Source organism: Vigna angularis, chromosome 1, assembly GCF_016808095.1.
Source record: "Vigna angularis cultivar LongXiaoDou No.4 chromosome 1, ASM1680809v1, whole genome shotgun sequence".
In the NCBI taxonomy this organism is placed as follows: Eukaryota; Viridiplantae; Streptophyta; class Magnoliopsida; order Fabales; family Fabaceae; genus Vigna; species Vigna angularis.
In genome coordinates, this window is record NC_068970.1 from 609,728 (window position 1) to 632,543 (window position 22,816).

Sequence of the window (22,816 nt, forward strand, 5' to 3'; positions counted from 1 at the left end):
TGTCTATATAACTGATTTGGGTGGCTTGATTTTGCTACATGATTGAAGGTATGTTGTATTGTATGTGAATTATAGTTTGGAAGTATGTATGAAACAAAGTTGTTATTTGCGTAAGTGTAACAACATGGTTGATGGACGTAATTCCATGGATCTCAAAGGGAGGTCACATGGTGGTGCCCTATGTTATGGACGTAATTCCATGGACCTCAAAGGGAGGTTACATGGTGGTGTCCTATGTCATTGGACGTAATTCCATGATCTTCAAGGAGAAGATACATGGTGGTGCCCTGTTGGTGTGTAGAATGATTGCATGGTAGCTCAGTCTTGGGGGTTTTCCTGACGCTCCAATGGTCTTTCATTCTCAAGTAGAGAGGATTGATCCATGTGGTGAGGAGTAGCAGGAGGTCCTAGTCTTGGAGGCTTCCAGTATGCTCCAGGGCGCGGAACGGACTAACCTCGTGAGTGTGGTAGGGTGAAACCCATTGGCAACGGCTTTGCAAAGCAGTAGAGGCCACCACGAGTGCATAACTCGCCATAGCTCGGTAATCATTCTGGTCCGGACGAGTCGGTCTATAAAGCAACGAGTCGGTTTATAATGCAACAAGTCTTGTAATGTCATTTACCATGTTTATAACATGATTTTTGTATATCTAGCTCACCCTTCTTCTTGTGTTTGTCTGTTGTTTGTGTCGTGTTTCTGTTGCAATGATCATCCACTTGGATGTGAGCAGAGGTGGACGAGGTACCCCTGGAGCAGGCCTTGGATGGTGATGATGTTGCAGCTTAGTTTGTTTAGGATTTCTTAGTTAAGTTATACTATCTTGAAATACTCTTATGGGTGTTTAAAGTTTTAAATTATAGTCATTTTTGGGATGACTGTAATTATTAAGACTTTAGCTGCAAGTTTGACTCCTAACTGTTCTCCTATATCAGAATTGTGGACTACCATAATATATATTTGTTATATTTTTGGGATGTTATAGTTAGTGCAGTTCTTGGTTAAAATGAGTATAATTCAATTTAAAATTAGTATAGTTAGTAGTTCAATTCAATTTATATTGTAATTTAGTACAATTTAATATAGTTCAGTACAGTTTGATAAAACAAAAAACAGTTCAGTTCAATTTGTCTGAACTATTTTTTAATGCAGTTCAGTTTAGACAAACTAATTTTTAGTTCAATACAGTTTTTAGTAGTGCAGTACAGTTCAACCGTAAGTATTTCTAATTTTTTCCAGACCAATTACTAATTCCTTCATATGTCATTATGCTTGTAAAAATTAGATAAAATTAGATAAAACAAAAATTATAAAATGAAAACTCATTATAAAATCATTTTTTGTAAGAAATTGTTTAATCGCGAGTGTTTCTGATTTTTTTCAGTTGGAGCTATGAGAGAGAAAATGTTAGAATGAAAGAGATGAAAGAAAACGGGTTAAAAGGAATGAGAGAGGTAAGTAAAGGTTTAGGGGGTTTCGTTTTTTTTTTTTTATAATGAAAATTATTAAAATACTCTTAACTTTAAAACTTAAAATCCATGATATATAAGAGTATTTTTGTCTACTAAAATCCGGTACACATTACTAAAATGTACCAACTAAAAAACAGACGTACTTATATATATATATATATATATATATATATATATATATATATATATATATATATATATATATATATATATATATATATATATCACCTTCGGTAAAGAGGAAACTGAAAAAACATGTAAAGTAAAAAATTTAAGAATTTATTCACCGTTCTAACCTCGTAAAATGGCAGAGTGAAAAACAAATTAATTGATTTTGCATCCATAGCATGCAACTATCAAAGCAAGTTGGAAACCCACGCTGCCCCTCTTCTATTAAGTTATGCACCTGTTAAAATAGTGTACAAATCATAAACAGTCATACCAGGTAAATACTGGGCTAGCTCACACTTTCCATCCAACAGAGCCATAACTCTCCGGCCATTGCCAAGTCGACCAGGCACAGCATAAACTATTTACCGTTGCTTCCAGTACAAACGGACACGAGCGGAAGCAACTACTGTACACCAACCTTACTGTTTTCACGGTCCAAAACAACATTCAAAATCTTTCCAGGAACGTAAATTCTTTTTTTGACAGATTGACCATCCAAATACTTTGATAGCTTTTCATCCCTAGATGCTAAGACAAAAGCTTCCTCCTCTGAACATGTTTCCTCAACCTCGATGGTCCCTCTTGTCTTGCCATTAATCTGTACTGGAAGGACTACGGTGGAATCCTTCAGGTAAGTCGGATTTGCCTGAAATAACAACATATTCCAAACATGATCATTATCTAATGACTATTGTACAATCTGCCACTCATTCCACATGATTAAACTTAACTTGCATAAAATTGTTTTTTGTTCCATTAGTATCAAAGCCATGGATCCTCACGACAACAGTCCAGGTGCCCTTGAAAAATTGAGGAAACTCACACTACTGCCCCTTTTTACCACAAATGCAAGTAGGAAAAAGATTTCCCACCTTAGTGTAAATTTCTAATTATTTACCTCAAGTATAAACTCCAAGGTAACAAGGAGTAAACTGTGTCCTCTCCCTTGTTGCAACTAGAAAATCGTAGCACAACCACCAAATGACAAGTCCTGGGAAAAGGATCTTCTCATTGAAATACAATGTCTTGCAATCCTATCTCTTAATAGGTTTTCCCTTCAGAATACACATTAAATAACAGCCCCTTACTCAAATTGAAAATATTTTGCAGGGATGCAGTGGTATAGCTTGATTCCCAATTAACTAACTACCGAGTTCTAAGCAGGGATGAATGAATCCACATTGCATGAAATGTCTTCTTCGGGTTACTTTAAAAATTAAGCTAAGGAACAATATTACTAGTGTGTAAAATATCTATTTTAGGCTATTAAAGAAAAATTAAAAGTAATGACCACAACTTGACATACCGTGCAAGTATAGGAATGATTTGTTATTGATCCAAATCCATACCTTAGGGAAAGGCACGTAGGCTAATGATTTTCTGTGCCCTAGTCGAGACCATAGCTCCTCCGCCATGTGTGGTGCATACGGTGAAAGCAGCAAAACAAATGCCTCAATGACCGACCTTGGATGTTTATCCCACTGTAAACATATGCCGATCGTAACAATCAGTGCGAGAGTCACCACTTATTCATAAGAAAAGAAAATGTGAAACGGAGTAACAAAGCAAAAGGATATTGAAATGTGTGCAAAGAATACACTTAATAAACAGATGTCCTTTACTGTACCATAAAAGGAATTGCCATTCAGAAGCTTGAATTCATTTTGCTTATTATTGTACTTTATCATAATTTACAAAACAAATGAATTCCTATATAAAAAGACTCTAGTCTAGCTGTTGTTTTACATGAATTTTGAAAAAGCTAGAATTACGATCCTTTGGTTGTGGATACAACGGGAGAAGACTAGTTATCTCTATAAATAAACCAAGAGAAACTTATAAAAGGGCGCTAAAGAGGTTAAGGTTTGAAAGTTTCTTTCAACATGCAGAAAAGAGTTCGCATAAATAATATATATTTAGTCTTCTATCAAACAAGTCCTACGCCCCAAATGCTCAAGGTGACATTTGGTTCGCTACAATCATGTTCAAAGGAATTGAATTGTAATGTAAATGAGTTGCAACTATCTACGACAGTAACCACTGAGAGGAATAAATCATTCCTTCAAAATGCTCAATACAGTTTAGAAGGAGAGACCATTTCAAATTTTACCTAACTTCCCTACCATAAAAGAACAAAAATAAAATAAAGAATAAAATTTGGAGTGAGAAGATATTAAAAGAATGAAAGCAGGCAACAGAAAAATACCTTATATGCCGCATTAAGGAACTCCATCATTGCAGAAATTCCAGTGTTGAATCGTGTGCCCTCAATTTCCTCTGTTACCTGAATACTGAAATTAAATTCTTAGCTCAATTGTGTCAAATATGCAAATTAAATAAAATCAGAACAAGGAAACAACAAAGCTCTAATTAAAAATTGAGATGTTGACCTTGGCAATGCATTTGTGAAGACAGCGAAGTTGTTCTAGAGTAGGCTCCTCGTCAACTGATACAGTTCCATCCTTAAATGTTCCATCAGACAAAGGTGAACCAACAATGAGCCTCCAAGTTCTTCCCAAGAACCGATGTACACCTTCAATGCCACTAGTACTCCATGTTTTCGAGTCTCTGGGAGCATGTAAAGAAAATAAAGGAGTAAATTGATCTGAGGTTAAAGTCCATATCAGATCCACAACCCCATAGTCTCACCCTTTCCTCAACCCACCCCAAAGAAATGAAAAGATAAAAGGGAAAAACTACAGACATTGTCGACTAGCAATAAGGTTTGCAGTTCAAACCTACCTCAATGGTCCCATGAACATTTCATATAATCGAAGAGAATCTGCACCATACTCAGAAACAACATCATCTGGATTAACAACATTTCCCCTACTTTTACTCATTTTGTGAGCTCGAGCATGTAACCGTATGTTAGGATTTTCTTTCAGGACAAAGGAATCCCCAGATTTCATGACCTACACTCAAGGAAAAAGAAAACAAATGCTTGTCAGGAGAAAAAACGTAAATCCAACACCTTATCTCTGGTAATAACAAATGCAATGAGAAGTGGAAAGTGGAACTTCATTGATAAACCTTTTCTGCAGGAATTATTTCTAGCTTACGTTCATTCAACAAGTCAGTTGAATCAGCAGACATTAGGTTTCCATCTTGATCTCTACAAGCCATATATTGAACCTGCCACTCAAGCAATTAGAAACTTGCAATAGTTATTCTTTTCTACTCAATTTTCAGGCAGAGAGAATTGAAATTACCTCCCCAAGAATAATCCCCTGGTTTATAACACACTGAAAGGGCTCCTTGGTGGACACAACACCAATGTCAAAGAGAACCTGAGATATAAAACTCAAATTACATATGCAAAATATTGCAGCAACGCTGACAGTACACTAAAGGGTATTTGAAGTCTTGTTTCATTTGAATCCCAAATTGGTCAATTTCCCGGTACTTTTGCCAAATGTCATCAATTTTTTATCTAACTTCTAGAGGGATTATCGGATTTCCATTTATAAATACACCAATTACAACAAAAACTTTCTTTCCCCCATGTACTGTATAAACAAATATTAAAAAATTGTCAAACTGTGGTCTTACAGGATTTTACGTACACTAGTAATATATAACACTGTGCATACCCTGTCATTTTACAATAATGTAAAATGCAAACTTCAGTTTTAAGACTCATCGAACACCATTTGTACTAGTAATCATAGACTCGTAGATGTTTAATAGTAATACAATGGAGAAAGATTGACAAGAACATAGCTGTAACACATTAGAGTGAAGCAAATCACAAATCAACATGCCCTACTGTGACTGATAACATACAGACCTTGTGCCAGAATCTAGCATACAGTAAATGGAGAACTGCATGCTCAGCACCCCCAACATATACATCAACAGGGCCCCAATACCTGCAGAAGAAGAACAAGTTTAAAGCTGGGAAATTAAATTATCAAGAAATGGTGAAAGCAAAATATAAGAAACAAGCAGAGAATGGATAATGAATGAAAAATAAAGACAACATTAACTGAAGCCATACCTTTCTTTAGCCTTACCAACCAATTCCTTGGAATTATGTGGGTCCATAAACCTCAAATAGTACCTGGAAGGATGAAGAAAATATGATACGCATGTGGATATAATTTTAATTTTCATCAGTACATCTGATGCATAAAAATCCTGAACCAAGACAAGTAAACTTGGCGGCCAAAACACTGTTTAGTGCTTGCTTACTAACATATTTAATACCACTAAAAATGCCTTACCAGCATGAACCAGCCCACTGTGGCATGGTATTTGTTTCCCGAGTAGCTGGTCTTCCTGATAAGCTATCAGCAGTCTTCACCTAAAACAGTGATACAACAATCAAAGGAAGAAAAAAGAATATATTAGAGTATAGTTTATTCTTGATTTAAACAACTCTCTAAACAGTTGACAGTCTCTTAGTTTGTTAGACTTAGACAGCTTAAGCACAGGAGTCAGCTATAAGCAGCTGAACTCTTCTATTAGAAGTGACTTTCAGAAATACATTCTCAAATCTCATTCTATATTTCCTCTTAGAATTCTCTATTATGATATTTAGATCTAGGTTTGAACCCTAGAGCTTTCTTCTCGAACATTTTTTTTCGCTGTAATTGCATTTTGCACACAGATTGGCTAATTCTCTTGGTAACTTTGTTTTTCAATTTCTCTTGTGATCCTTCTTTGAGCATTAAAAGATGTGTCAAGAGTGTGTTACTAACAATCCTAATCTAAGTAATATAAATTATGTACTTAGTTATGCAACAAAATGATTAAGTAAAGACCCTTCTGTTTCCTTTTAAATCTACCACAAAATTCGTGTGGCTTACACATTAAGAAATATAAAAAAAAATCAGGCAATATTTTCCTGCTCAATTCTATTTCTTTCACATATAAGACAAGTTCATATACGAAGTGATATATTTAGACATTGAAAATGACTAATAGTGGGACCATAAGTATCTATTTATGTGACAATAAATCAGTGCTGTTAGATAGAGATGGTGGTGCCATGGCAAATAACGGTGGGCAATTTTTCAATAAAACCATATCATGGTGATGGCGTGGGAGTTCTAAAGGGTGTTTACCATATTTTCTAGGAATCTGGAAAGGGTACAATGCCTGTATGCCACCAATGAAGTATATGTACATTATTGGGGCTAAGTAACAACAAATCCAACCTAGACCACAAAATTAAGACACTGCTTATTGATAGCAATTTAAGAAGAAAAGCATTTATTGTTGTAAACTTACCCAAGATACTGCCTTAGACAGAGGAGGCTCGCCTGTTCCAGTGGGAGAAAAATCATCCAATTCAGGTAGAATAAGTGGCAGTTCAGTCTCATACAGTGGGACAGTCTCACCACTATCATCCATGAAGATAACAGGGATAGGTTCACCCCAGTAACGTTGCCTAGCAAAAAGCCAGTCCCTTAACTTGTAGTTCACCTTAAGGATGAAAAATGTATTTTATTTTAAATAATACAAACCACAAAGAAAGAATTTCAGTAAAAGTACAAAGATTAGTGTAATTTTATTCATTTAAGATATGCACCTTTCTCTTTCCCTTCCCACTTTTTTCAGCCCATTCAATGACTGTCAGAGCAGCTTCTTTGCTGGACAAGCCATTGATGTCAAGCCCAACTAGTGTATTCGATGAATTTACAATAATGCCTTCACCGTTAAAAGCCTTTCCAAAATCAACACTTTTACCATCTGGCGTTACAACCCAGCAAATTGGAACATCATATTTCTGAGCAAAATCATAATCACGAGAATCATGAGCAGGCACAGCCATGATAGCTCCTGTTCCATAACTGCACCAATAGCAACAATTATAATCTGGTCTTAAACATTTTAAAAATTCATCTATCATCCCACACCCTCGATCTTATGCCCACAGCATGTTTAGCAATAAATAAAAACAATTTGCATTCAAAGTGATACTTGTGCACACCCACCCCCCTAAAACATAGTCCGCGACCCATATTGGAATGGCTTCCCCATTTGCTGGATTTTTTGCATAACAGCCAGTGAAGACCCCAGTCTTTTCTTTCTGAAGTTCAGTCCTCTCAAGGTCACTCTTCCTTGTGGCAAGGTCTACATAATCCTCAACCTGTGAATAAAAAACACACTAAGAATAATCATCTCATCACCCATGATTAAAATCCTTCCAATGAAACAGGCAATAAAACAGAACAACTTACATGTTTGCTCTGGGCAATGGAAACCAATGACGGCAGCAAGGGATGCTCTGGTGCCACAACTAAGTAGCTGAACATAAACAAAGCAAACAGGAAAAAGATATAGAATTTCTTTCAGGATCAGTTTGTCTGATTCATAAAATTTATTGAATATAACAGAAAATTGAATAGATAAATACGTTGCACCAAAGATCGTTTCAGGCCTTGTAGTATACACAATAATTTTTATGTCTCTATCCTTTCCATCACTGTCAAGAATGCAAAATTCCATCTCAGCCCCTTCTGATCTCCCTATCCAATTTCTCTGCATTTCTTTTACACTTTCGGGCCAGTCAAGGTCATCTAAATCCTCTAGAAGACGATCAGCATATGCAGTAATCTTGAGCATCCATTGCCTCATTGGCTGCTTGGTAATAAACAATGACACTGTAAAGATTATGAAACCATTCAAAAATATAAGAGGAAAACCACCCAAAGTGTTAAGTTCTGAAAGAAATAAACATGCAAACGACTATACCTTTCTTATTACAGGATGACCACCACGTTCACTGACACCATCAATTACCTCCTCGTTGGCCAACACAGTGCCAAGTGCGGGACACCAATTAACCGGAACTTCAGCCTGATTGTTTTATAGAAATTACCGGAAGATCTTCAATACTCATAACTTAAATAAACTAAGCCAAAACTTTTAAGTAGTTATCATATACTAAACCTGATATGCCAATCCTCTCTTTAAAAGTTGCAGAAATATCCATTGAGTCCATTTGTAATAGTCAGGTTCTATGGTAGAGATTTCACGATCCCAGTCATACGAAAATCCTAATGATTTTAACTGCAAAGATGTAAGAAGACCTAACATGAAGGGGAAACGTGCAATTTTAGGACTAGAGATGAGGACTATGAGAACGAAATCATGGAAACACTTCTCTTTTCACATTCCAAATTACAGGAAGCTTTTATTCTTAAATCAAGTGGAGGCCATTCAAATTACTTCCCAAAGATTTAAATCATTAATCAAATGAGTTACATATTGTATGATCTGAATATGATTCAAACAAAGGTGTTGAGGTTGTTTTGAAACTGAAACTTATCTAGCAAACTAATGCCACAATTGTTCAGATCCTTTTCAATACAGCTTTTCAATGAATTACTCACTCTTGCAACTTAAAATAGTCAATTTAAAACAAAGAACTTCAAACGAATAAAAATTAGGCGCTAAGTCCCAAAGAACACTCTTTCCGGAGCAGCAAATTATGTAACAAAAGAATTCCCAAATAATTTAATTTTTATCCACTATCAGTTAAAATTTTCACTGACAACCCATTACAAATCATCACAGGCATGTTTTTAAAAGAGGATGCTAAAAAGATTAACAATCTTATCAGGCATGGCAATAAATAATTGGATGAAAGTGTAAAAAGTGATTAAATTATCTTAAATCATTCAATAATTTAACGAGAATCACTGGCCTTGGTTACAGTTAAAGCATCTTATCAGCAGTTTACCTGAGTGCGAAAGCGATTGATATTCCTCACCGTAGTGAGCTTGGGGTGAGTTCCTGTCTGAAGCACACGCCAGCACATTAGTAAAGAAACATACACAAGTCAAAGTGTAGAAGTGAGAACCAAGAAACAGACCTCAATAGCATATTGTTCTGCTGGCAATCCAAAAGCGTCCCAACCCATCGGATGCAACACATTATACCCCTGCATCCGTTTGAATCTAGCAAGAATGTCTGTGGCGGTATATCCAAGAGGATGACCAACATGAAGTCCAGCTCCACTGCAAAAAATAGTAATTACGAATATTCAAATCGCAATTCAAAAGAATCAGAAACTTCAAGCGCGAAGCAACTAAGATTGAAAACCTAGGGTAAGGAAACATGTCAAGAACGTAGTATTTAGGCTTCGTAGTGTCGATATCGTCATCGGGGGTTCGGAAAGTGCGATTGTGCTCCCAGAAACGCTGCCACTTGGGCTCAATTTCGTGGAAAGGGTAGGCCCGGTTTACCGGTTGCTTCTGATGCTCCGTTCCGCCATCGGCGACGGAGTTTGAGATGCTGGCGCGGCCACGATTGCGAAACCTGAGAGAAGAAGAACCTCTTCTGATGGAAGTAACGGGGAATCTTGGAGAGTGAGAGGTGGTGGTTCTGGATGGGAAGGGAAACGACACCGTATGAGAGTGTGGCGAAAGAAAGAGGAAATAAGGTTGAAGCTGATGAGTGTGGAGCATTTGGAAGAGTAGAATGAACTGGGATGGAAGAGAAAGATTGGTGGAGAGAATTGGGATAACGTCCAGAGTGAAGATGGCGCTCAAAACTCAACAGTAACTCTATTTCTTGTACTTTTCCCATTGGGCTCGTAGCTATACCGCGGACGTTATATCTCTTTTTTCTTCTTTCTGCACACCCAAAATCAATAAATTATAAATAAATTATCTGTACACTCTTTTTTTTTTTGTGTTGAATTCGGAAATAAATTACACAATATCAAACACAAAGTAAACAAAAATATATTTTGGATTGGGTGTTTCCAAATTTAGAAATACATTCCAAAATAATTAGTCTAAAATACATTTTCTTTTATATTTTACAAAGTAAACAAAAATACATTCCAAAATAATCCATCTAAAATACATTTTCTTTTACATTTTGGATTAGATATACTCGAAAATTATTTTCAGAAAATTTATTCTTATTAAAAACATATTCCAGAATATTCTACATTGTATGGTTTGAAGAGGTTCAATATATATCAAAATCAAATTTGCTTTTAACACGCATAGGATGTATTTTCAATACTTGAGGTTTAATTTAATTTATTTTTTCTTTCAATCCATCATATCTAAAAGTTTATCTAATCTCACGTGGGTGATTGAGTTAGCCTTAAATTCATTATGATATATAATATTAAAGTTACAAGAGTCTATTGAAAATTTAGATCTATGATATCACTCATTATGGAATCTCCTCAATTTTTACACTTATAGGGAATTTACTGAGAATCTCACGTCAACTAAAGAAAACTAACTTGTACTAAAATATCATAAAAAAAAGCTAAAATAAATTTTTAAAAATGGTCATAAAATATGTCATTCATTAAATTTTTAAATGTTGCAGGAATGTTACTCAATCCAAATGGTAGGACTACCCATTCATAGTGACCACTATGAATTCGAAAGGTTGTCTTGTGGATATCTATTTTAACTACGCAAATTCAATTTAGAGAAATATGTTACACCAAGCAATTCATCCAATAAATCTTCAATTAGAGGAATAAGACATTTGTTTTTAATGGTTAAAGCATTTAACTTATGAAAATCAGTACAAGATCTCCATTGAGCCATCCTTTTTTTTTTCTACTAATACCATAGGTGAAGCATAATAACTCTCACTTTCTCGAATAAACCCCATAGCCAGTAACGCTTCGGCCAAGTGTTCAATTTCCTCTTGTTTCAAACAAATTAGTTTATCAAAAACGGGTTAAATTAGGAGGGCCCGTCAAAAAAAAAATAGACCATAAATTATAATTCGAATATGGCGGGCCGACAGATTCTCGGACTAACCCGTCATTTTTTTCAATTTTTATTTTATTTTTTTAAAATTTCGTTTTTAAAATTTATTTGTATTTATATTTATAAATAAATATTTAAAGAATATGTAGTCATATAAATATTCATTAAACTTTTAATTAATTAATTAATATTTTTAACTGAATAAATTAAAAATAATTATTACATGTTAAATTATTAGATATTAATTTGAGAGTGTTAAGAAATCAAATTATAATAATATTGTATATTTTCATTTTTTAAAAATGTAATATAAAAAATTTAATTATTTTAATTTTAAATTTTAAATTAAAAAATAATAAAAACAAAATGGATCCGTGGATCAGGATCAGACTAGCTTGGTTTTGATTTATTAATTTGACAAGCTAGGTGGGACGGACCAAAAGACCAACGAATTGAAAATTCCATTCCAACCCATCCGATTTTGATGGACAGACAGGTTAGCTGCGGACCACCACCTACTTTAACACCCTACATGAACCACTGCATTCCTAGAAGAATAACTCCAAAAGAAGTGTTAGGTAATACCAAAAACTCAGCGTGAAAGACATGGTTATTAAACTGCCACACCAGCTGAGAGCAATTGCGACGAGAGGCCACCATAACAGGAAAATCTGATAGTAGAAGTGCCACTAAATAGTTGTAGAAACCATCTGTCAGTCGTTTATTTTTAACAACCTTATTATTTAGTTGTTGGTCAAAACCAGCCTTATTATCGGAATAAATGTACAAGCTCACAAAAAGGCCCAACTATAATCACAAAGGTTGCTAGATAAATGACAGTCTACTTGAATTTTCTTCGCCAATGAATGCGATAACTTTCATTAGTCCTTTTTTATTCTTCTGGTCATTATTATCTGTTTACAAAACTGAGAATTGTCATCTAAATGTAAGACAAAAGTTCCTGCATTATTACCAAAACAGGAAACACTCAATTCTCATCTAACATGTAACTCTGACAAAAAAAGAAGTTCCTACATTATTACCAAAATGGGAAACACTGAATTGGGAGTGGCTTTAGCTCTCCAATAAAGAATTCTAACTTCACAATTTTCTATCTAGACTATAACTCTGCAATGAACATTCGGACTTAAGAATTTCTATCTGGACACTTAATATACACAAGAGTATCAGCAACCAAGGAAAAATGAAGTACGAAAGCGGCCTTCAGCCAGTCATGAAAACTTTAGTAAAGCTTTTAGGTCTGTGACAGCTTCATCAATGGCATAAACTATCATCTTCTTTATCTGTTCAAAATCAACATATAAACCTGCTACTTATTTTGACGCAGACATCATAAAAGAGGCAGAATGAAATACAATGTAGAAGCAAATTACCTCAAGCTTATCTTCTCTAGCCTTGTGGTTCTTGGGAAGCTGGCGAAACTCATTAGTTAAACGCAGACACTCATGGATGTTTTCCGGAGACACAAAGTCTACCGCAACTTTTGTGCATGACTGTCAAAGGTTTGACATAGGACGATTAGAGCAACAGAAACAACTAAGTTATTTCAGAAAATTAGTCGAACATGTGTCTAGATATTTTACCTTGAGATTCCTGACTTGATGTGGGCATCCAGCAGGAATAAAGACAGCCTCCCCAAGTTTTTGCTCAAAAGTCCACGGTTCTACACCTAAAAGTCAAGATTCCCATAAGTAACCGATTACAGGAATTGAGAAAATATTGTATGCAATTTCTTTGTACTAACCGAACTCCTCCTTCAGCTTCTTCTTGTGCTCCCATGTCAAATAGAAACATTGGTCATGAATTGGATGTTCAACCTATTTGAGCATCAGGCATAAGAGATTAAGGTTTGACCATCAGGCATAAAAGAATAAGGATAAGCGGAAATGTAAAGTGTTACAATTTTTATACCTGTTCAACTGGAGAACAATAAGTATGTCTAAATTCTTTTGAGTGTTTCCTGAGATATGATTCTAACTTCTTAGAATCTTCTCTTCGAAAGATATCCCATAGAGCACTGCCTGTTTCCGTTGATTCATTCTCTATAGCAGAAGCGACCTCTTCATGTACATCCTTTGTAAATATCCTTCCATTAATTTCAATAGGACGCTTCTCTATGTCATTGGATTCTAAAACTACCTTGTTTTCTATCCGTACTTTGTTGTCTTTGAAAGTTCGGCAGTTCAGGCTGTTGGTAACCCTTTCTTCAGCACACTGCTCTCTCTCATCTTGTACCTTGTGTGCTTCTTTCAACTTTGAAATAATTAAGTGCTGCTCATCAGTTAACATCACCTCTGCTGTATGCGTTAAAATATTGACCTATGACAATTACCAAACAAGAAATTAGACCAAGAAATAAGCCAATATGCTTCCATTTGAAACCAGTGACATAATAAATAGGGGACAGTATTATAATCTCAACTTCTACAAACAAACAATGAGAATTCTTATTGAAACTGAGTTTCCAATCCAATGTGCAAACCAAAATGTGAGTTCTCATAAAGAAAGAAGAGTATGCATGTATAAGTGTGTGTGTGTGTGTGTCTGTGAAGAAAATTCAGATGAAAGAAATTTGACCGACCACTGCTTAAGCAACAAACAAATCACAGACTATGGAAGCTTGATGCATACCGCATCTGACATATCACAGTGAAGCTTTGTTACAGAGTCTCCTCTACCAAGCTCTTCTTTGATCCCATAGGCAATATAAGTTTTCGGACCCATGTCAGGTTTTATGACATGGGCTGGCAACTTCGCAGCAAGATTGAGAATTCCGCCCCGAGGATCACTGTACTCTTGGAATGGCAATGAGCGAATAAACTCATCACAGTGGCGGGGCAAAAGATCTTCAAATTTATCAGAGGGGGGCCAGTCTTTTAGCTTCAGCATCTCTGGCCAGAGATTTCTGTATGTTCTTCCCTCGATATAACCTTTGAAAAATGTGCGAGTATCGATTTCTACCTGCAGAAATTTAGAAGGGTGAATACAAATATAATATAGTATGTTGCACGAGATACAAGCTAAAAATATTACACTTGGAATTTAGAAGATGGAAAACTAAGATGGCAATTGAAGCTCTGCAATATGAGGAAACTAGACCTGAACTGACCTCACAATTAGCCAGGCAATCAATGGCTTTCACTTCTGACATTTTTGAACTGACCTCTGAAGCCCTATTTTCACACAATGCTCGCCACATTACCATCGGCTTCCAACTCAGACCGGTCCCCAGTTTAACGGCATCACGAACTATAATTGGTTCGCCATTAGCCCAATGCTTTTGGAAAAGCAACAACTCTCCCTTTTGAATGCTACTTGACTCTGAACAGTACATATTATTGCCATTTATGTCTTCTTTCATAGCTTCCTTTCTCAAAGAGGTGTAGCTTGATGCTGCTTTTTCTAGCTTACGAGTTGTGTTTTCATCTTCCCAAATTTTCAGCGTCCTGCGAGCTTTGATTTCCAATTCAGATATCCAGCCACTTGGTAGGACACGTCTCAGCTCCAATGCAGCACTGCCACAACCCCCCAACTCCTTTGGTGCACATCGGATGATTCCATCACTCTTGGCATTCCACACATTAGATAGCTTGGTTTGACATTCTGATGTCCTGAAATCATTAGACACAGGTAGAGGGTCTCCACCATGCATATAATCATAGCCCCTATTCACATATGAGAACTTCTGCTCCACCCGGGGTGTAATTCTTCCATCACGTATTTCTTGGCAACAACTGAGGCAGAGTTCATAGGAACATCTGGGGCAGCTTCTATGAAGATCAATAATTGAAGTAGCACAATGATCACTGTTCCATGAAAAAAGTAAATAAAACATGAGATATTATAAAACTTTTAAAGAATCAAACTAGTATCTTGAGAAAGAGGGCACCTACCAATAGACACGTTCATCGTTGCCACAAAGACTTCGAGGTATCTCCTTCTCAAAAGAAGGTTTTCCTGACAAAAGAGTTTAGCGTTGGTGATTTTTTTCAATGTGATAACGCAAAACTTAAAAGGTGGAGATTAAAACCTAGTATTTTAGCTTCAATCTGCTCCTCTTGACTTTGTTCATGACAAATTTGTTTCAAAAATGGTAGGAGTAAGTTGATCATATAATGCAGATACTGAGCTTTTTCATAATCAGTTATGTCCCTGTTAGATGTCTGAAAGTAGATACAAAAAGAAATTGAAAAATTACCAGTGCAGATACAACTATAACATACGAACATTTTTTCATCATAGAAATTAATTTAGGGTAGATATCAGAGCAAATCAGACCTTAATCATTCCTCTTGCGCGCAAGCAAACATTGCAATTGCAGTTTTTCTGGCAAAACGGGCAACTTGCAGCAATTTCTTCTATTGTCATATCAGAGTACCTGTGTGTAAAAGTCACAGACAGCACTATTTAGTTATGATAAATCCTAAACTACACAAACAAGCACATAATCCTTCAGAATAATTGATTAATTAAATGGCATACCATTTATCCAAACACTGCATACAGTACATTTTCGGGCATTTAGTACAAGGCACAAAAAGTGTTCTCTCCTTTTTCATGCATTGATGACAGATTCGGGGCTTTTGTTCAACATCCTGTTCAAGACAATCGGTTAGCATTATTGAAATATGATGTATTACACAATCTCTTTAAGGTGGTGAGAAAGATGGACACCTTCACATTATTCATTCTTCTCAATCTGCTCCTGGTCTTTGATCTTAAGATAACAAGCATTTCTTCATCTTCTAAATCATCACTCGAGAAATCATCTTTATATTTCCTTTTCTTGTTTGAGACAGTAAGCTTTTGTTTCTCATCTCTTCTATTGCATGGTAGTTTTCTTGTCCTCGGTAAACAGGAATCTTCTTTGGCATCTAACTTTGGTTTTATATTATCAAACATATAGTTTTCTCGAACCTTTCTCTTCTTTTTAGTCACCCTTACTGCACAATTCTTCTTTAAACACATCTCACCTTCTTTCCCTTTCAGTTCGGATTTCTTATCACCATTCTCAGACATTTCTTCAGCTTTTCTCTTCGATTTTCTGTAAACTTTCGAGCATCTGGACAATGCCAGCTTATCCTCAGCTTGCGAAGTTTTTGAGCGTTCTCTTCTTGGGACAACAACATCCATTGTTACTGCAAAATGAAAATTGAAAATACAATCAAATAATTACAAAAATTTAATAGATTATCGTTCATCTGAGCACTAGCATTCCAATCTTTCATAGAGTCTGAACAACAAGTATCGTCAGAATAGAACACCAATTCCTATTCCTATATCTACACATACAGCCAGCACAAATTACAAGCACCTTCATACACAGAGCAAAGGAAGCTGTGAATCAAAGAAACCACAATATAAATTCGATGACCATAACGAATCAGCAAGGTAGCAGTTTCTTCTGATACGTTGGACTCTATAAAGAAAACAAGACAAACGGACTAACAATGTAACAAATTCTTTCTTAATAAATATATCCCGTTATGAATTCCAGAAAAGAATTGAATACATGTTTTCAGAAGGGAAAATACCTCTCCAGACAACATTTAAGTCAAACCCAATGTAGTTGACCTGAGTCAACCCGACAACATCGATTGCTCCCAAAGCATCATCAAACAAACCAGAGTTCCAATTGCATTCAAGAAATGGAGACCAAAACGAAATCAAGATTAACAACCAAAACACTCTGAGTGTACGAGGAATGACGCAGAAAAAAATAAAAACATAAACACACACACAGATTTTCAAAATCCATACATACACCACATACAAATTCAATCGAATGAAACAAACCTGATAACGAATCTAATTAGGTGAAAAATCGATAGAAGCATAACACTCTGCTGCAATCAGAATTGAGAAAGCGAACCAATGCGGCACGATATCTGAAACCAAAATCTGCGAGAAAAACAAAATGAATAGATAGATTCTGATGATGATGACAATATGATGTCGTGAAAAAAACGTGAGACTCAGAGCTTTAGTTAAAATTGAAAGTAGTCAGCAATGAAACACACCTGTATCAGAAACTAGAGACAAAAATTTAGTTATTTTTCTATATATATTGGGTTGTGCAATTTAGGATTGTCAATGACGGTCCTAGCTACCAATGATATTTAAGCACGTGGATCTGAAACCTTTCAGATCCTTCGTCCTTTCCCTGAATAAGATACGCATGCATTCGGAGAAAGGAAAGTGGTTTAACCAATTAGATGCGAAGATAACTTTGGGATTCTATAATATATATTATATAAAATATATTCTATAATATATATTATATAAAATATATTTTGATCTCAAATGATTTACAATTGATGGATGGGATGGGATGGGATGTGAAAAGCCGCCTTACTGCTTCTGTAACTGTTATTTTAGATTTTTTTTAACATGTTATTAGTGAAAAACCCCACGTGTTTTTATTCTATGATAAAAAATAAAATAAAATTATAATTATAAAAATAAATGTAAATAATTTTTACAACAAAAAATATTTTTTTACTTGTTTTAGAGGTATATTTTAAAAGTATTTAAATTTTAAAATAAATCAAATTAAAATTAAATTAAATTTTAAAAAATAGAACTTAAAATATGACATTAGTGAAATAATTATTTTAATTTTAAAAAGTTATTTATTAAGAATAAAATTGAAAAACAAAATATTTATACTAAAAAAGGTGAATCTTTCTATATAATGATATAAATAAATATCAACCGTTGACTAGTATTATTTATAGCATATAACTATAAATCAAATATATTTGATTTGATAAGTGACATTTTGAGTGATACAAATACATATTATATTATATATATATATATATATATATATATATATATATATATATATATATATATATATATATAAATATGTTGACTAGTATTATTTATAGCATATAACTATAAATAAAGTATATTTGATTTGATAAGTGACATTTTGACTGACACAAATACATGTTATTTACTTCTATTATTTTCAAATACTATATTAATTTTTATTTTAATGTAAACAAGTTTATTATATTTTATTTTGATAATATTTTTTTCTATATTTATTGAGTCAATATTTCTTATGATAGAGGATTTTTTTTATAAGTATAGTTTTATTTAAAATTAAAAAAAAAATCTATTGACACAGCGTAATAAGACTCGTTTCAAAAGAGTATAAGAGTACATTAAAATATTGAAACACACAATAATGAAAAACATAAGTTAAAAAAAAAACTTTTCTTCATGTAAAAGTAAGAGTTTATCGAGGATGGATTAGTGACTTTTTATCAGGAAAATTAACGTAATTTTAGTTAATTTTTTAATGATTAACTTTAATTTTTTTTAAAGATATCTAAAAAAGCAGTTAGAATTTGATTAAAACTAATTCAAGTTACGAAAAAAGTCAAACGTTTCCGAGTTTTCTAAAATAAAAAACATGATTGATTGTACATTATAACTTGATTATATTAAGACACAATTGATTATGTTTTTAATTCCTTATTAATATTTATATTTTTATATGTCATAATAAAATAAATAATTAATATAACATTATTAACTTAAAAATTAAAATTAGATTACCATATATTTTTTTGTTATTAAAAACACACTACATTACTATCATCAAATCTAATAATATATTTATTTAATATTTATATAAATCTTTTAATCTTTTTTGTCAGTTGTTTTTTAGAAATAAGAATCAGCAAAATTCACGATTTCCATAAATCAAGGTTCCCAATAAACAAACCCACTTCCAAATTTTCCACTCGCGAAATATAATGCTAGTCAACGTTAATATTTTTACAAAATCCACTCAATGTTAATTGTGAGATCCTGGTAAACTAGAAACGTAATTAGGTGTCAAATCAGTATTAATTAAGCTGATGAATCACCTAGTTGCTTCCATAAATGAGCCGCGCCACACGTCCCAGGCATTAATTGCGCACTGAACGCTGCCTGCATGAACGCCATTTGTCACGATGGAAGTTTTGGAAGTCTGAGTGGAGGTGCAGGTGTCCGAGAGTGAGACGCTCGTTCGTCTGGAATTGGAAGGAACAAAAATGATTTTTCGAAAACCTTTCCGCTCACCTGTATCACTCGTCTTCTTCCTCAGAACCAAACCTTCCATTTTCTCTGATCTCTCTCTAGAACCAGTTGTTCTTCTCTCTTCTGTAACTCATCTTCTTCTTCTCCGATTCACTTTCCAGAACCATAGGAACGTTCGTCCGGCTGTGATCTTTCATTTGGACCGAACAGAACTTGGATCGGAACTGGTAAGTTTTCTTTTCTAAGTGTCGTCCTCTCTGGTTTCATGCGAACCCTAGTTTGGTTGCATGCATGAGTTCTCGGTCTGAAGTACATTGATTTTTGGTGTCTTAGTTTTACGTGAGAACTGTTGAGCGAAACCGGGGTGTAAGACGTGGTTAGAGGAAACCCTAAAATCTTGCTGTTGGAAGTACACTGCTATCCAGGTAAGGGAAGCTTACATATATTTAAATTTATACGTGTATGAGTGTATGAAAGCATGATGTGGGTTGTCTGTATGAAATTTCTGTATACGTGTTTTTTCTGGATCTGCATGAACGAACCCTGTTGTGCTGTTATGGATGTTTGCTGATATGATTTCTGGGTTGTTGAACTGCATGCTGGTTGAAACATATGAGTGATGGATGAATACTATAATGTATGAATTGTTAATATGTTGATTATTGAATATGAATTAATCTGGAAGTGAAAGTATAAAGTTCATCAATTTGAGATTCATTTGAAGTATAAAGTATAGGTTAAATTGTTGAAATCTGGAATTTGTTAAGGTTGAGAAATCTGCACTGAAATCATGCCTTTGATAAATGACGCTCGTCACTGTACGGTCTTAAACCGTTCGGTTTCCTCTTAAAATAACTTAGAATGGGATTCCTTCATTTGGAAAGAATTCTGCTCGTGAACGAGCGTCCCTATTTAAATCTTTGAGAGCGTTCGACCTTATGTCGAAGCGTTCGTCTGTGAAGAGCGTTCGACCTCATGTCGAGCGTTCGTCTGTGAAGAGCGTTCGACCTCATGTCGAGCGTTCGTCTGTGAAGAGCGTTCGACCTCATGTCGAGCGTTCGTCCGTTAATAGCGTTCGACCTCATGTCGAGCGTTCGTCCTTGAGAGCGTTCGGCCTTATGTCGAGCGTTCGTCTTTAATATCGTTCGGCCTTATATCGAACGATCGTTCTAAATCGCGCAAGGTCTCCTATCAAGCGCTCGTACAACTGAATAAGTATTTGATTTTAAACAGCGGTCGTTCTGAATTTGAAATAGCGTTCGTCCTGATCTCAAATAGCGTTCGTCTATACAGTTAATTAACGTTCGTCTTTTAGAGAAGTGTAATTGAGAATGAAAATGTGATGTTGAGGAAATTATAAAATGGGCGAATCATATATGAGGTGAAGTTATGATATTGATATTTGAACGAGCGTTCCAAGGAGGAACGACTCTGATTTCTATTGGATATTAAATTTGGTAAAGTATGACTGTGGATAAGTTAAGACTCGCTGTCCATCCTGATGTTCCGTGATACGCCTCTTCAAGTAGAAGGGGGTATTCATGTGTGGGAACGGCAGGAGGTCCTTAGTCCATAAGTTAACATGGGCGACGTAAGAACGGACTTACCTCGAGTGGCAGCTGTTTGGTGTATCCCAGTTACTACATCACTCGGGTGCAAGGACGCTTGTAACTACACAGATTCATACAGTCCGGACGGTCGGTCTAGCATTAGTATATTTATGTTTGATTGATGTTATGCGTATATGAGTTGATTGTATGATGGTTTGAATAAAAATGTTGAAGTATGAATTTAAATTACGTAAGCTTACCCTTTCGTTTTTCCATTGTGTTGTCCACTGTCCATGTACGTTCGTCCTGTCTTGCAATGATCATCCGTTGTGGATGTGAGCAGATGGTGGTGCATCCCTTGAAGAAATGCTGGAAGAAGAAAATTTGGACGATGCCAATCTGGTGGAAGTTGAAGTAAAGGCCGAGCCTTAGAAGCGCTCGTAGATGTTAGGTTGTAGACCTTAGCTCATTTTTGGACGTTCGGTTACTTCTTTTGTAAAACCGTTCGTTCTGATTTATTTTCCTGTTTCTCTGAAACGCTCGTTATTTTTGTACTGTAGCCGTTCGGCTTTGTCCCTTGAACTCTGTTAAATCTTAAAGACTGTTTACTGTACTGTTAATTGTAATTAATCCTGATTTATGGTAATTATGATATTTCGGGATGTTACATTAGTGGTATCAGAGCAGTTTTGTTCTTTTAAGGACGTGTAGGTTATGAGTACACTATGTTTTCGTTGTGTGCTTGTATTGTGTTTAATGAGTTATGGAATTATTTAACTCTTGAACAATTCTAACGCTCGTTTTCTGATGAACCAGAGAACGAATGGCTCCTAGACTTCCTCCCCCACCTCAACCGAGTGAACCTGATGCTTCCAACAACTCTAGATTGTTGGAGAACGTCATTGAGAGACTCCAACAGCAAAATACCGCCCTCATGGAGCAAAACGCCACTCTGATGCAGCAAAACCAAGCTGCTATGCAAGGTTTGGAGGCCTCTCGTGCAAATTCTGAGACCACGCAGAGGCAGTTGATGGAGATACTTGCAGCAACTAGAGGTGCGTCTGGAGCATCCTCTTCAAACGCTGCTCAACCGAATGCTGAATGGAGTTTGGAAAGTTTCCTCCAACATCATCTGGCTAAGTTCAGTGGGAAGGGTCTTCCAGATGAAGCAGATCAGTGGTTAAGGGATATAGAGAAAATTTTTAATGCCAAGAGATGCCCAGACGAGAATAGACTAGCGTACGCAGAGTATCTGTTGACGGGAGAAGCAAGTCATTGGTGGACGAGCGCGAGAACCATTCTCGCAGACGCCCAATAGCCGGTCACTTGGGAAGTGTTTAGGGCTAAGTTTTATGAAGAATATTTTCCGGACAGCGTTCGGTTTGCGAAGGAGGTAGAATTTCTACAACTGGTTCAAGGAGGTATGTCTGTTTCCGAATACACCAATAAGTTCAAGCATCTCGTCAGATTCAATACCATGGCCACAAGTGAAGTATGGCAGTGTAGAAAGTTTGAAAACGGATTGCGGAGCGACTTGAAAGTGTTGATATCCAGTTTGTGTATCCGAACGTTCCCCGGTATGGTTGAGAGAGCCAAGGTTTTGGAGAGGAACATGGCAGAAGCGGAACGTCAGAAGAGGTCGCAACAAGTGAGTAGAGGACCGATGGTGTCCAGGGGAGGTGCTGTACAGAGGAGACCTCCTTACGCTCGTCCGAATCAGTCTTCTCAGACGAGCGGATCTCAAGCAGTGGTTCCTGTCGGACAGTCTGGACAGGGAAGTGTAGTTTGTTTCCATTGTGGAGGGCCACATTATAGGTCTTCCTGCCCTCAATTGGTGGGAGTAAAGCAATGCAATCGTTGCGG

General features: G+C 35.6%; 2 protein-coding genes across 6 annotated transcripts; both read right to left on the reverse strand.

The window, feature by feature from the left end:
• Positions 1-1,728: 1,728 nt before the first annotated feature.
• On the reverse strand, positions 1,729-10,152 carry LOC108320743 (leucine--tRNA ligase, chloroplastic/mitochondrial). Of its 2 annotated transcripts, XM_017552264.2 has the most exons (20): positions 9,697-10,149; positions 9,467-9,611; positions 9,335-9,391; positions 8,542-8,661; positions 8,344-8,448; positions 8,006-8,229; positions 7,830-7,896; positions 7,584-7,738; positions 7,178-7,439; positions 6,877-7,071; positions 5,868-5,947; positions 5,642-5,704; positions 5,432-5,513; positions 4,854-4,931; positions 4,675-4,776; positions 4,384-4,556; positions 4,032-4,209; positions 3,848-3,925; positions 2,991-3,122; positions 1,729-2,287 (listed from the first exon to the last, which is right to left on the reverse strand). In XM_017552264.2, exons 1-20 carry the CDS (start codon positions 10,059-10,061, stop codon positions 2,045-2,047), a joined length of 2,904 nt encoding a protein of 967 aa, XP_017407753.2. In that variant the 5' UTR covers positions 10,062-10,149; the 3' UTR covers positions 1,729-2,044. The 2 variants fall into 2 exon arrangements, 1 of the variants encoding a protein (XP_017407753.2); XR_001831410.2 differs by lacking the exon at positions 1,729-2,287 and having other exon boundaries at positions 3,848-3,932; positions 9,697-10,152.
• A 2,066-nt stretch (positions 10,153-12,218) lies between these two features.
• Positions 12,219-17,506, reverse strand: LOC108332976 (lysine-specific demethylase JMJ26-like). Of its 4 annotated transcripts, none has more exons than XM_052871667.1 (14): positions 17,384-17,506; positions 17,160-17,264; positions 16,038-16,501; positions 15,846-15,958; positions 15,642-15,741; positions 15,394-15,526; positions 15,257-15,320; positions 14,473-15,169; positions 13,995-14,324; positions 13,275-13,682; positions 13,108-13,180; positions 12,947-13,032; positions 12,737-12,856; positions 12,219-12,646 (listed from the first exon to the last, which is right to left on the reverse strand). In XM_052871667.1, exons 3-14 carry the CDS (start codon positions 16,494-16,496, stop codon positions 12,575-12,577), a joined length of 2,655 nt encoding a protein of 884 aa, XP_052727627.1. In that variant the 5' UTR covers positions 16,497-16,501; positions 17,160-17,264; positions 17,384-17,506; the 3' UTR covers positions 12,219-12,574. The 4 variants fall into 4 exon arrangements, with proteins under 4 accessions (XP_052727627.1, XP_052727624.1, XP_052727626.1 ...); XM_052871664.1 differs by having other exon boundaries at positions 16,898-17,264; positions 17,384-17,505; XM_052871666.1 differs by lacking the exon at positions 17,384-17,506 and having other exon boundaries at positions 17,160-17,307.
• Positions 17,507-22,816: the final 5,310 nt, after the last annotated feature.

Coding starts and splice junctions, on each gene's coding strand:
- LOC108320743 (XM_017552264.2), bottom strand. CDS start 10,061: ATGCTCCACACTCATCAGCTTCAACCTTATTTCCTCTTTCTTTCGCCA. Junction 9,392..9,466: donor CAGAACAATATGCTATTGAG/GTCTGTTTCTTG, acceptor CGTGTGCTTCAG/ACAGGAACTCACCCCAAGCT. Junction 8,662..9,334: donor TCAATCGCTTTCGCACTCAG/GTAAACTGCTGA, acceptor ACATCTTTGCAG/TTAAAATCATTAGGATTTTC.
- LOC108332976 (XM_052871667.1), bottom strand. CDS start 16,496: ATGGATGTTGTTGTCCCAAGAAGAGAACGCTCAAAAACTTCGCAAGCT. Junction 15,527..15,641: donor GCGCAAGAGGAATGATTAAG/GTCTGATTTGCT, acceptor ATCTACTTTCAG/ACATCTAACAGGGACATAAC. Junction 13,033..13,107: donor GAAGCTGAAGGAGGAGTTCG/GTTAGTACAAAG, acceptor CTTGACTTTTAG/GTGTAGAACCGTGGACTTTT.